This window comes from Mustelus asterias, chromosome 1, assembly GCF_964213995.1.
Source record: "Mustelus asterias chromosome 1, sMusAst1.hap1.1, whole genome shotgun sequence".
In the NCBI taxonomy this organism is placed as follows: domain Eukaryota; kingdom Metazoa; phylum Chordata; class Chondrichthyes; order Carcharhiniformes; family Triakidae; genus Mustelus; species Mustelus asterias.
The window spans coordinates 84,375,108-84,389,934 of NC_135801.1; the positions used below are offsets into that span (position 1 = coordinate 84,375,108).

Consider the following 14,827-nt stretch of genomic DNA (forward strand, 5'->3'; position numbering starts at 1 on the left):
CCCCCCGCGCACTCTTACCCCCCCCGCGCACTCTTACCCCCCCGCGCACTTCTTACCCCCCCGCGCACTCTTACCCCCCCGCGCACTCTTACCCCCCCGCGCACTCTTACCCCCCCGCGCACTCTTACCCCCCCCGCGCACTCTTACCCCCCCGCGCACTCTTACCCCCCCGCGCACTCTTACCCCCCCGCGCACTCTTACCCCCCCGCGCACTCTTACCCCCCCGCGCACTCTTACCCCCCCGCGCACTCTTACCCCCCCGCGCACTCTTACCCCCCCGCGCACTCTTACCCCCCCGCGCACTCTTACCCCCCCGCGCACTCTTACCCCCCCGCGCACTCTTACCCCCCCGCGCACTCTTACCCCCCCGCGCACTCTTACCCCCCCGCGCACTCTTACCCCCCCGCGCACTCTTACCCCCCCGCGCACTCTTACCCCCCGCGCACTCTTACCCCCCCGCGCACTCTTACCCCCCCGCGCACTCTTACCCCCCCGCGCACTCTTACCCCCCCGCGCACTCTTACCCCCCCGCGCACTCTTACCCCCCCGCGCACTCTTACCCCCCCGCGCACTCTTACCCCCCCGCGCACTCTTACCCCCCCGCGCACTCTTACCCCCCCGCGCACTCTTACCCCCCCGCGCACTCTTACCCCCCCGCGCACTCTTACCCCCCCGCGCACTCTTACCCCCCCGCGCACTCTTACCCCCCCGCGCACTCTTACCCCCCCGCGCACTCTTACCCCCCCGCGCACTCTTACCCCCCCGCGCACTCTTACCCCCCCGCGCACTCTTACCCCCCCGCGCACTCTTACCCCCCCCGCGCACTCTTACCCCCCCCGCGCACTCTTACCCCCCCGCGCACTCTTACCCCCCCGCGCACTCTTACCCCCCCGCGCACTCTTACCCCCCCCGCGCACTCTTACCCCCCCCGCGCACTCTTACCCCCCCCGCGCACTCTTACCCCCCCCGCGCACTCTTACCCCCCCCGCGCACTCTTACCCCCCCCGCGCACTCTTACCCCCCCCGCGCACTCTTACCCCCCCCGCGCACTCTTACCCCCCCCGCGCACTCTTACCCCCCCCGCGCACTCTTACCCCCCCCGCGCACTCTTACCCCCCCCGCGCACTCTTACCCCCCCCGCGCACTCTTACCCCCCCCGCGCACTCTTACCCCCCCCGCGCACTCTTACCCCCCCCGCGCACTCTTACCCCCCCCGCGCACTCTTACCCCCCCCGCGCACTCTTACCCCCCCGCGCACTCTTACCCCCCCCGCGCACTCTTACCCCCCCCGCGCACTCTTACCCCCCCGCGCACTCTTACCCCCCCGCGCACTCTTACCCCCCCGCACACTCTTCCCCCCCCCGCACACTCTTCCCCCCCCGCACACTCTTCCCCCCCCCGCACACTCTTCCCCCCCCCCGCACACTCTTCCCCCCCCCCGCACACTCTTCCCCCCCCCCGCACACTCTTCCCCCCCCCCGCACACTCTTCCCCCCCCCCCGCACACTCTTCCCCCCCCCCCCGCACACTCTTTCCCCCCCCCCCGCACACTCTTCCCCCCCCCCCCGCACACTCTTTCCCCCCCCCCCGCACACTCTTCCCCCCCCCCCCCCCCCCCCCCCCCCACCTCACTAACCAACCTTGCCACTTGTAGCTATGAAGTGCCCAGAAGCATCATTATCCAGTTTTACTCTCCCGAATCATATGTTCTTTGTTTGAAAAGAACAAACAAGGGTTTATAAGCTTTTAAAATTCAACTTTAATGAAGGAATCAAAATAGAATGTGGAAGTATGTCGTGTTTTTTCCCCCTTTGTCTTATAATCTGCAGGCCTCTCTTTTCTTGCTGGCTCTCTCTTCTGTACTCCCCCCAGCTGTTTTGTTTTATCTGCGAGCTGTACCATGGACAGTGCACCACGGTATATACTGTTAATAAAGTGTTTTGTTGCTGCTGACAGATGCACTGTTCTGGACTGGCCTGGCATCCTGATGTTGCCACACAGATGGCTGTTTCCTCCGAGGACGATCGAATGCCTGTGATTCAGATGTGGGACCTTCGGTTTGCAACATCTCCTCTGCGAGTGTTGGAAAACCACACAAGGTAGAGTTAATACCACAGAAAGACATTAAATTGCTTTATAAATATTAATTTGTGAGGTACGAATTCTTTTTCTTAATATTTATAATTCATTAAATATTCTCTGACACTGATAGTTAATAGGGCAGTGATGAAATTACCTCATTAGTTTTAGAATGTATTTGTTCATGGTTATTGGGGTCGTTGGTGAGGCCAGCATTTATTACCCATCCTTAATTGCCCTTGAGATGCTGGTGATGAGCTGCCACCTTGAACTGTTGCAGTCCATGTGGTATAAATACACTCAGTGCTGTTTGGATTTGGATCCAAAATGGTGAATGGTTCCCAGTCAGTATGGTGTGTGGCTTGCCGGTGGTGATGCTCCCATGCATCTGCTGCCCTTGTCCCGTTTGGTGGGCAGAGGGTTTGGAAGGTGCTGTTCAAGGAGCCTTGGTGAGTTTCTTCTGTCGCCTTTTTTCTTCATTTGTTCTCAACCTCTTCCTCCCTTTCATCACGCTGCCTTTGCCAGTTTTATCATACTGACTTACTTATGTCAATAAAATGTCCAGCAGTCATTCTCCATGCATCATCATAGAATGGCCATCTACAATGTTTCTTCTCTATCCTCAAGGGTTATCAGGTTCTCATTTCCTCCTCAGTCAATCATTGACAGATTTTCAAAGTGTCACTTTGGATCACTTCGGTACACTCCTTGTCTATGAGTCAGAATGCCAAGTGTTCAAGCCCCACTCTTGGACTTGATCATATAGCGCAGGCTAGTATTTCAGTGCAGTGTTGAGAGCACATTGATTGTTTATATTGCTATCTTTTGGATGAAATACTGAACTGAATCTCTTTCTGCCGGGTAAGCTAAATGTAAAAGATTCTGTGGCACTGGTTGAAGAAAAATGGAATTCCCCTCATGTCCTCCCAACAGAAAACTGTTGAATTGATCATCCATCTCATTGCTCTTGGTGGGATCTTGCTGTGCACAGCATGGCTGCTGTGTTTGCTGACATAACAGCATTTGCTTTTGAGTCTTTTGAAGTTCTCCTCCAATTCCTTCAGGTCATTTCAAAGCACTGCATAAACCTGATAAAAGGATACTAACTCTAATACGGTTGAAGATTCTTCACTGTCAACATCATATAAACATCTGATTGGATTTAGCTGCCATGCGACATTGGTTTAAGTAGCATCCTGACACCTAAGTCTGGATAGTTCAATTGATACGTTAATGCTGGTGATAGTGAGGTCTGAGGAGGTTGCTGGCACCGCAATAAGCATAACTTGACAAGAGGCAGGATCTTAAGAAAGATGGGAATAGAATTGTGGGGGATAACTTTTTAACAAAATAATATCCTGACGCTTGAGATGCATTTCGTGCTTCCTAACATCATAAATTGAATATATTTTTCAGAGGAATTTTAGCCATTGCCTGGAGCCTGGCAGATCCAGAGCTACTTCTGAGTTGTGGGAAGGACAATCGTATGCTTTGCTGGAACCCTAACACCGCAGAAGTAAGCTGAATATTAAAACAATCACGCTAAGCTTTGCACCGGGCTGGGTTCAGAGCTGCATGTAACTCTGTATGGGTCAAAAACTTTCATCAAGTATTTTCACACAAATGAGCTGAACATTAAAATTCATGTGCATCCGTTGAGTATCCCAATTTTTCTAGCAACAACGTACACTTGTAAAACACCTTTGACATAATATTTTCCAAGGAGCTTTGCTGGAGTGTTAGACATGAAACTTTGAAATTGAACCTTGGTTAGAAAGTGTTAGGGTAGATGACCAAAAGCTTGGCCAAAGAGGTAAGTTTTAAGGAGTGTCCTTAAGGAGGAAAGGAGGTTTAGGGAGGAAATTCTAGAGCGTGGAGTCTTAGGAGCCTGAAAGCACTGCAATTTAATTTGGAATGCTTGAGACCAGGATTGGAGCAGAGTTGATAACTTGAAGATATCTAGAGGAGATTACAGCGACAGGGAAAGGCGAGGTTATGGAGGGACTTAAAACCAGAATGAAAAGTTTAAAATGGAAGTGTAGCTGACAGTGTACATGAGTGAGCACAGGGGTGATAGCTGAATGGGACTTGAGTGAGCTGGGACACAAGTGGCAGAGCTGTGGATGAGCTCAAGCTAATGGATGATAGGGGATGTTTTGGAATAGTCAGATCTACAGGTTATAAGGCACAGTTAAGAGTTTCATTGACAGATGAGCTGAGGCAAGGCAGTGTCAGCTGATGTTATGGACATGGAAATAGATGGTCTTAAAGATGGCGTGGATACGTGGTCGGAAGTTCATCTCGGTCAGATATGACCCTGAAGTTGCCAGCAGTGTGGCTCAACTTCAGACAGTTGCCTGGAAGAAGGATGGAATCGGTGGCTAGGAACAGAGTTTTTGGTTGGGGCAACAAAAAAATGGCCTTCCCACTTTTCCTGTTCATCTAGTACTGAACGTCGCATAAGCAGCCGTATAATTCAGAGATAAGGGACGGATTGAAAGAACTGGTAATGCATTTGAGCTGCGTGTCATGGACGAACATGTGGAAACCGATGCTATGCTTTCGGCTGATGTGGACAGGGGGCAGTTTGCATAAGAGAAATGGGAGGGGGGCAAGAATAGATCTTTGGAGAACAGTCCTAAAATGTACAGGTTAGGTTGATTGGCCATACTAAAATGTCCCTTGGTGTACCAGGGTGTATAGATTATGGGAATTAGTGGGGTAAATATGTGGGGGTTACGAGGATAGGGTCTGGGTGAGATGCTCTGTCAGAGAGTTGGTGCAAACTCAAGGGGCCAAAAGGCACAGAGTTTTTTTTTTTGTTTTCACATTCTAAATTTGAATGGTTAAGTTCAGTATTAAACTTTTATTTATATATATATATATGTGACTTAATTCAAAATTGTTTTCTTATTAACAGGTGGTTTATGAGCTACCTACAACCACACAATGGTGCTTTGACATTCAGTGGTGCCCAAGAAATCCTGCTATCCTCTCTGCAGCTGCATTTGATGGCCACATCAGCATCTACTCCCTCATGGGTGGCAATCTTGATGCACAAAGGCAGCGACAGGTTGACAATGTAAATCAATCTTTTATGAAGGTGGTGGTGATTTATCTTTTTTCATGTTTTGTCACTATTGTCGCTGCTGTGGTTCCTTCACTGTACCTAATAAGCAATGCCTTTACGTAATTTCAACATAAATGCCAACAGGTTCATAAGGAAAGCCAATATTTAAATGGAAAAAATTGCAGCACCAAAGTCTAGACTGTGGTATTAAACTATCACACTCGATGCTGAACAAATCAGCAGATCTTTTGTTGGACACTGTGTTATATACATTGGACACTTATAAATGGGTCATGCAGTCAGATGAAAACAACTTATTAGTAATGCTTTTAATGTAATAAAAAGGGAGAGGTCGTAAAAACTTATCTGGTTCACTAATGTCCTTTAGGGAACCAATTTTGCCATCCTTACCTGGTCTGGCCTACATGTGACTCCAGACCCACTGGTTGCTGCTTAAATGGCCTAGGAAGCTACTCATTTCAAGCGCAGAAAAAGGCAATGAATGTTGGCCTCGTCAGCAACGCCCACATCCAAACAAATCCTGAGGAGCTTCGCCGGTCACAAAACAAAATATGATACCTCGTGGCATAAAGAGATATTAGGTCAGATGACCAAAAGCTGGTCAAAGAGGAAGGTTTCAGAAGTGTCTGAGAGGAGGAAAGTAAGGTAGAGAGCCTAGTAGGCGCAACGAGGGGCGTCCAGAGCTTAGAACCTTGGCAACAGAAGGCACAACCCTGAAGGGTGGCGTGATTAAAATTCGGGATGCTCAAGGGGTCAGAATTGGATGAGTGTTGATACCTTGGAGGCTTGTGAGGCAGGAGCAGATTTAAGAGGTAGGGTGGGACAAGGCCATGAAAGGACTTGAAAGCAAGTTTGAGAACTTTAAAATGAAGACATTGCTTGAGAGGGACCCCATGTCAGTCAGCAAGCAGAGAAATGAGAGGCGAACAGGACAGTGCGAGTGAGGGCATAAGCAGAGAATTTTGGATTAGCTCAAAATAATGGGGGGTGGAAAGTGGGAGGTTGGCCAGAAGTGGAACAGTCAAGTCTGGTGGTAATGAAGGCAATGAGCTGAGGCAAGCGAGAAGTTGAATGATGTCATGGATGTGGAAATAAATGTATTTAGTGATGCATGAACATGTGGCTAGAGACTGGGTAGCACATCGGTTAGCACTGCTGCCTCACAGCAGCAGGGATTCAATTCCAGCCTCGGGTCACTGTCTGTGTGGAGTCTGCACGTTCTCCCCGTGTCTGCATGAGTTTCCTCCAGGTGTTTCCTTCCACAGTCCAAAGATGTGCCGGTTAGGTTGATTGGCCAGGATAGTTTTTGCTAATCATGCTAATTTCAGGGGCAGGTAAAATATGTGGAGTTACAGAGGTAGGGCCTGGGTGGGATTGTGGTTGGTGCAGAATCGATGGGCCAAATGGCCTCCTTCTGCACTGTAGAGATTCTATGATTTTATGAACTCATCTTGGGGACAAATATGGCACCAAGTTTGCAATTAGTGTGGTTTATTTTCAAGAAAGTAAATGCAAAATTTACAAGTCAGGTGGAGATTGATTGTATGAGCTCTCAGAGAAATGTGGGAAAGGATGAGAGAAGTGGAATTGAGACCATGCTGGGGATTTAGTTGTGCTGAATGGGTCAATGGGCTGTCGATTAATTTGGGCATGCTTTTCAAGGATGCATCAAAAATTCTTAGGGGGATATGAGGACAAGGATAAAAATTGTTCCCAGGATCAGTGCCTATGATCAGCTTGCTCTTGAGTTTCTGTTAGAACTGTTCTGAAAGCAACAAATGTGACAAATCAAATATTTGCCATTTTTAGCCTTGGTCTTAGTGTGAGCATACACCTGAATTCTGAGGTGATACCTCCTTGTCTCTTTGTGCGTTTTTATTTTTTTAACTTCATTGGCTGGGCCAGCATTTATTTCCCATCCTTAACCGCCTTAATTTCAGAGGATACATGAGAAGCCAGACCAGGTAAAGACAGTAGATTTCCATCCATCATCATTAGACTTTTAATTCCAGATTTTTATTGAATTCAAATTTCACCATTTGCCATGGTGGGATTTGAACCCGGGTCCCCAGATCTTGGTCTGGGTCTGGGCTTGGGTCCAGTGACAATACCATGAGCCACATTTCTAGGCTCTATAATGTACAAATACTGCACTTTTGTTTTTGGCAGATTTCATCCTCCTTTGGGAACTTGGATCCATTCGGTACTGGACAAAGCCTTCCTCCATTGCAGCTCCCTCATTCTGCAGCACAACCGAGTGCTGTGCTGCCTCTTAAAAAACCACCCAAGTGGATTCGCCGCCCTGTAGGAGCTACGTTTGCTGTAAGTTTTGAAATCTTGGTGATCTAGAGTAAAAATAAATAATTTAGAAAATCACAAGGTTTTTTTTCCCCACATATATATGTGCCCCTTTCTCTCCTTTTCAGAAGGTGATCATTCATACTAGAGTATGAATCTACACCTGACAGCACCATCTCTGTGCCTTACCCAAAGACTGATTATCTTGTGGGGAAACTGAGACAGTGAGTGCTGACAGGGTATTTGATTGCAGGAGCCGTCACAGCAAGGCTGCTCTTGTCTTCAACTGACATCCTCATGCACACTTGATACAGGAATAACTGGATAGCGCTGGAAAACAAGATTCTGAGCTAAATTTGCATACCCAGTCCAGGAGGACTGAGGTCGTTTGTGGAGCTTTCACCACTCTCCCTATTGACATCAATTGATTGCAGATCATTGTTTGAAGCTCATATTCTCTTGCTGTGTGTAGCCAAGTGCCATTTCCAACAATGTATTCGGCAACAATGAAGTAAATATATTGCATTTTCCCTCTTGTGTGCAATTTTGTGCCAAGGTTACAGCAAATTCATTGTCTCCATTTTATTTATTTGTCTCCCATGTAGTTGTAATAAAGAAATACCTGCCTCACCTTTAGTGGCATGGCCGAGGTTTACTATCCAATTTTAGTCTTTAGTTTAAATTGATTAATTGATGGGAAATAAGTAGTTATACTCGCCATTGCTGTAATTTGAACTTAACGGCTGAACGGTTTTTCTTCTTTCTCCTCTTTCTCCATCGCTTATTTGTTTTGTGTGTTACCTTTTGCTAAATTTCATGGCAAGTTTGGAGGAAAGCTGGTCACGTTTCAGAATGTGAAGCCCCAACCTCAGCAGCAGCCGGAAGTTCCTTTCCAAGTATTCGTCAGTCAGGTTGTCACAGAATCGGAACTCCTGAACCGTTCCAATGAGCTGCAGTCAACAATACATACAGGAGGCTTTGTGGAATACTGTCAATTGAAAGTTAATGCTGCCCAGACAGACTTTGAGAGGAACGTTTGGGGGTTTTTAAAGGTGAGTGGAAACGCTGATAGTGAATTCTTAAGATTTTTCATTGGAACATAGAATGGTTATAGCACAGAAGCAGGCCATTCAGCCTGTCACATCCATGCCAGCTCTCTGCAAGTGCAACTCACCTCGTCCTACTTCCTTGTCTTTCCCCTGTAGCCCTGAACTTTTCAGGTAATTATCCAATTCCCTTTTGAAGGCCTCAGTTGAATTTGTCTCCATCATATATAAAGCAGTGCTTTCCAGATCCTAATTGTTCGCTGTGTAAAAAATGTCTTGGAGATAGTGGATGCATTATCTTAAAAAATTCTATAGGTTCTGGAAAGATTCCTGTGGACTGGAAAGTAGCAGATGTAACCCCACTATTTTAAGAAGGGAGGGAGAATGGAGAACTACATACCTTTTTGATCTCAGTAGTAGGGAGAATGTTAGAATTTATTATAAGTTAAAGTTTATTTATTAGTGTCACAAGTAGGCTTACATTAACAGTGCAATGAAGTTACCATGAAAATCCCTTAGTCGCCGCACTCTGGCGCCTGTTTGGGTACACTGAGCGAGAATTTAGCATGGCCAATACACCTCACCAGCACGTCTTTCAGACTGTGGGAGGAAACCGGAGCACATGGAGAAAATCCATGCAGACACGAAGGGAGCGTGCAGACTCTGCGCAGATGGTGACCCAAGCTGGGAATCAAACCCAGGTCCCTGGTGCTGTGAGGCAGCAGTGCTAACCGCTGTGCCACCGTGCCGCCCCTATAAAGGATGTGATAACTGATTTGATTTATTATTGTCACATTGTATTGTGATACAATGAAAAGTATTGTTTCTTGCGTACTATACAGACAAAACATACCATTTATAGAGTACATAAGGGAGAAGGAAAGGGGAGGATGCAGAATGTAGTGTTACAGTCATAGCTCGGGTGCAGAGAAAGATCAGCTTAATTTAATTCAAAAGTCTGATGGAAGCGAGGCAGAATATGACTGAGCAGAGTCAGCAAGGATTTACGAAAGGGAAATCATGTTTGACAATCTTGTTGGAGCTTTTTGAGGATGTTGGTTGTAGCATAGATAAAGGGGAACTAAAGAATGTGGTGTATTTGGATTTTCAGAAGGCTTTTGATAAGGCCCCGCACAGGAACAGAATTAGAGCATGTGGGATGGGCATAATGTACTGGTCTGGAATGAGAATCGGTGAGGTGGACAGACAAAAAACAGAGAATGGGAATAAACGGCATTCTCGGGGTGGCAGGCTGTTTACTCGAGGGGTAGCACAAGGATCAGTGCCAGGGACACACGTTCAAAACCAATTGTAATACTTCCAAATTTACTTATAACACAAAACTAGGTGGGAATGTAAGTTGTGAGGCGGATACAAGGTGGGATTTGGGCAGGCTAAGTGAATGAGCAGGAACATGGCAAATAGAATATTGTGTGAATAATTGCAAGGATATCCATTTTGGTAGAAAAACAGAGTATTTCTTAAATGGTGAAAGATTGGGAAGTGTTGATGTCCAAAGGGACCTCGGTGTTATTGTTCATGAGTCACTAAAAGTTGGCATGCAGATGCTGCAAGCAATTAGGAAGGCATATGGTACATTGCCCTTCGTCACAAGGGGATTTGCACCTAGGAGTAAAGATGTGTTGCTGCATTTGTTTATAGCCTCGGTGAGACCTCACCTGGAGTGTTGGGTAAAGTTTTGATCTCCTTATCAAAGGAAAGATATGCTTGTCATGGAAAAATTGGAATGGAGGTTCACAAAACTAATCCCTGGGATGGCGGGATTGCCTTATGAGGAGAGATTGAGAAAAATGGCCTTGAAGAATGAGTTGATCTCACTGAAACTTAGAAAATTATTGCAGGATGTGGCAGGGTGGATGTAGATAGGATGTTTCCTCTGGCTGGTGAATCTAGATCGATATGTGCGATCTTCTTGGAGATCCTCTCCACTTGGAGCCGGCAGTTTGCGGTGTCGATGGTAGTCATGATGTGGAGATGTCATCTCCACACACACGGTGAATCTAGAACCAGGGGCCACAGTCTCAGAATAAAGGGCTGGTCATTTAAGACTGAGATGAAAAGGAGCACTTTGTCACTCAGAGGGCGATGAATCTTTGGAATTCTCTACCCCAGAGGGGTAAAGATTCTCTACCCCAGAGGGGTAAAGATTCTCTACCCCAGAGGGGTAAAGATTCTCTACCCCAGAGGGGTAAAGATTCTCTACCCCAGAGGACTGTGGAAGCCCAATCATTGAGCATATTCAAGGCAGGAATGGATCGATTTTTGGATTGTAATGGCATCAGAGGATATTGAGGGAAAATTGCGATCACCCATGATCTGCTTGAATGACAGAGCAGGCTTAATGGGCCAATGGCCTTCCCCTGCTCCTATGTTCCTAATTTGGTGTTGTGGCTTCAGGCTGCAGGAAGTGAGCATCAGTTTTCACATCCACATTCGTTTTTACCCGCTTTATATTTCCTTTGCCTCAGAGAAATCTTTAAAACAATCTTTTGTTTACCTGTAACTTCTGAAGAAACCTTTGATTTAAACAAAAAATGTTTTGCCACTTCAAGAGTCATCCTGATAAAATGATTGCCTGTAAAGCTTCAAGAGGCCTTGTAACCGCCGCTTACTTTCACAGGTGATTTAGTGTTGCCTCAAAAATCCTTTTAAAAGTAGCTTTAACATTTGTTTTCTTAACCTGTCCCTTCACACCTTAATGATCTTGTGTCCTTTTGTCATCCCTGTTGATGTAAACCTGGTTGGAAGTCTAGTGACCACAACTGTATGGTTTTACTAAAATATCACAGAGTGCCGGTGTCATTTTCCTCTCTCCCATTATTTCCCACACTCTTTGTCAGGATGCATTTACCTTTCACTGGACTGTCACGTGGTATCTTCCTCTATCTCTTCACTCTTCATGCCTGAGCCTCGAGGTTGTGTCAGCAGGCTGTTCAACTGCTCCAGCCATTACTCTTTAACAACTGAGGGCAGAAACTCCGGCAAATTAACCATCCGTTAACATGGCAGTAATTGCAACAATGCAACAGCCATCTCGGAGAACCAGGAATTGAACCAGTAATCTCCCAGGTGTTGCCATTTATTGACTGGCTGAATGAATGAGGATCTTTCGACGTGTGCTGGTTGGATCCATTTATGTACACTGGTGTGTTATTTAGTTTACAATAACTGACAAGCACCATAATAAAACCTGAGTCTTTGGTCAAGCTTAATACCAGTGAAAAACCAAGTTGCACTGTGATTGGAATGCCTTATAAGAAGCAGTTTAATTAAGCCATGCACAAATATCTGTGGTGACCAGGTAACAGCAGATAGGCACTGAGCATCCCATGAACATCTCAGCTTGCCGGACACCCTGGTAGCCATCCCAGCACCTCACAGAGGGAGGTTTCCATTGGGAAACCCATTGATGGCAATAATGCTGCTGCAGTCAAAAAAAACCATTGGCACAAAGCCTTGAAAGCTTATGCTCCAGGAGTATAAATATGAAAACTGATCTGAAATGGTTTTAAATTGCCAAAACAGCCAATGTGCCCTTTGGCTTATGCACCTAGCTACTCAGGAAAGCCAATTGCAATAGGGGCGAATTTCCAAAGATGTGCGGGCTAGGTTGATTGGCCATTCTAAATTGCCCGTTAGTGTCCCGGGATGCATAGGTTAGAGAGGTTAGTGGGTAAAATATGTAGGGATATGTGGATAGGGCCTGGGTGGGATTGTGGTTAGTGCAGACTCTATGGGCTGAATGGCCTCTTTCTGCACTGTAGAATTCTATGATTCTATGAATTTCATTCATAAACACAGCAATAAGGCTGGAAATGTGTTATGTCAGAATAATGCTCTCGTATCAAGATAAAATGGAACTATTTCAACCTTCTGTTCCTCTACTCACTATGGACTACTGGAAACGTGGTTTGTATCCAGCGCCAGAGCAAATTAGTGATGGACGAGAAGTGCTGGCCTTGCCAGAAATGTTCATCTCCCCAGAACAAATGTAAAAGAAAATGAGGCATAATCACCAGCATGGACCGGTGAAGCTGAAGGCCTATTTTTGTGCTATGCGTTTTATGTAATTCTATGTAAATGATTATAATTATAATATTGGAACAGCGGCGAGGATTAAGCCATGAACAAAACAAGGCAGGGAAATGGCAGTAAGTGAATTGCTCATTCGGTGCAGACACGGTGGGCTAAATGGCCTCCTCCTGCAGTGTAGCAATTCTGTGTTTCCGTATGGGCCGGCATTACAGGTCTTTGTCGCGCTTTCCTTATGCTGACGCAGTGAGAAGGTTTGATTTTCTGACGCTCTTTTGCTCTCACTGGTTAGCAGACTGACCTGTGCATTTCCAACATTTTCTGTTTTGAGTGCATCTCCACTATTAAGATTTTTCTGGGCTTATGGAAGGTATAATTAAGCAGAGATATTCCCCAGTCAGTTCAGTTGGTGCATCCCTCACTCCCATTTTACTGATTATTCCATCTTATTTTCACAGGTGAACTTTGAGAAGGATCATCGCAATAAATACTTGGAGCTTTTAGGATACAAGCAAGAAGAGCTTGCCGAGAAGGTGGGTAGGAGATTTCCTGGTGACATCTGAGTGGTAAAAAGAAATAAATTGCAATTTATTCCTATTATCTATTAGACCTGTTTGAGAAACAATTACTTGATAACATCACACTTGGGAGGGAGGAGGATGTAAACAATACAGAATGTAACTGAAAGGATACTTTATTCGGGCACAGCTGCCTTCAATATTTGTACCTTTCTGCTTTAGATTGCAGCAGCACTGCAAAGTGGAGCAGACAAGATTGGACTTCCAGTATCTCAGGTACTGACAATACAAAATAAGCAAATTGTCGCACAGGTTCCTTCATATCAGGTTGTGAAATTGGAAAAGTTATCCTGTAATACAATGCACAAATGTTTTTATGTAAAGAATTATTAATAGAATGCTATCGCCATTTTCTTTTTGCTAGTTGCATTTACAGTACAAAGGAAGATCATTTAGCTCACTGTGTCAATGCCAACGTTTTGCAAGAAGAAATCAAATTTGACCCCTCTGTCCTGTTTTCCCAAAGAGCACGTTATCCAGCTCTATTACAATTTTCCTGCTTCCTTTAAATTCTTCTTTTTCAGATCTTTATCCATTTTCCCTTTTAAGAGCTATTGTGGATTCTGTTTCCACCACTGTTGTTGGTAGGACATTCCACTGTATTTCTTCCAACTTTTCCCTTTATTCTTTTACCCATCTTAAACATATGTCCTCAAGTTACCAACTAACTGAGCAAAATAATGAGTTTATCTTTTTTTAAATCCCGTATCATTTTAAATACCTCTATCACATTTCTCTTAACTTTCCTGCCCCATTTTCTCCAATCTCTGCTTTCTTATCTGTCTGGATTGTAACCTGTATTTGTTGAAGTAACCCTTGTATTTGATTGTATTTATTACTTAACCTAATCATTATTTAACCTGAAAATGTGATTGATTCTGACTTGTTAATTTTTATTGAATGCTACTACGATTGTACAAACCCTGGGGTAAATTTTATTCCACAAGGTAGAAAAATGAAAACAAAGTTCATCTTCAAACTCTCAAGTTTCTATCTTAAAGGCTAAATTTGTATTAGATGCTGACCTTTTCACTTTGTGTCGGGAGCTTAAGTTTAAACTGGACTAAATGAAATTTGGGTACGGATCAGCCACGCTCCAGTTGGAATACACTTGAGAGACTCCTGTTTCTACAGATAGAAGTCTGTTACTCTGGTTGGCTGTAAAGTTTCTATGTGAAATTAGTTTAGATCATCTGAATCCAATTCCAAATGAACACAGTTTACAGCATGAGGCAGTCCCTTATTTGTCACTAATTGACTGGCTCATTCCAAGAGATCACTCATGGATGGTGTACAAAATGGAAAATGGTCACAATAAGTTGGGGATATTATTCTGAGGTTGGGTTGAGGACCAAAGCAGAGAGAGAGAGTTTTATTCTGCTGTATTGAAAGCAGGAGTACCAGATGTAGAACAGCGCCAGCCAAAATTGAAATGTTCCAATCTCTAGTCCTCACCTTCTTTGCATTTGCAGTAAAAAAATAATTATTTTGTGCACTGCATGGTAGATACCTGTTAAGTCCGAAGGACAACTTTGGACATTTTCACAGCCTTTTTCAAGTCTTCACACTGAAGACAAATTAGATTTGAATTTGGACGTCCCCTTCCTGCTGTTTAAGTTTAAAGTTTATTTACTAGTCACAAGCAGGTTTGCATTAACACTGTGGTGAAATTACTGTGAAAA

General features: G+C 45.3%; 1 protein-coding gene across 16 annotated transcripts in view; it reads left to right on the forward strand.

Annotated features, from left to right (window-relative positions):
- The window catches only part of sec31a (SEC31 homolog A, COPII coat complex component), a 100,512-nt gene that overhangs the window by 35,614 nt on the left and 50,071 nt on the right, over positions 1-14,827 (forward strand). For 13 of the 16 annotated variants that reach the window (XM_078214679.1, XM_078214621.1, XM_078214664.1 and 10 more), the window contains exons 7-13: positions 1,957-2,099; positions 3,496-3,595; positions 5,000-5,161; positions 7,340-7,492; positions 8,293-8,520; positions 13,026-13,100; positions 13,308-13,361. In XM_078214679.1, the coding sequence (XP_078070805.1) occupies positions 1,957-2,099; positions 3,496-3,595; positions 5,000-5,161; positions 7,340-7,492; positions 8,293-8,520; positions 13,026-13,100; positions 13,308-13,361 (915 nt within the window). The remainder of the gene's footprint in view (positions 1-1,956; positions 2,100-3,495; positions 3,596-4,999; positions 5,162-7,339; positions 7,493-8,292; positions 8,521-13,025; positions 13,101-13,307; positions 13,362-14,827) is intronic. The other 3 variants (XM_078214563.1, XM_078214689.1, XM_078214646.1) reach the window with 1 other exon arrangement.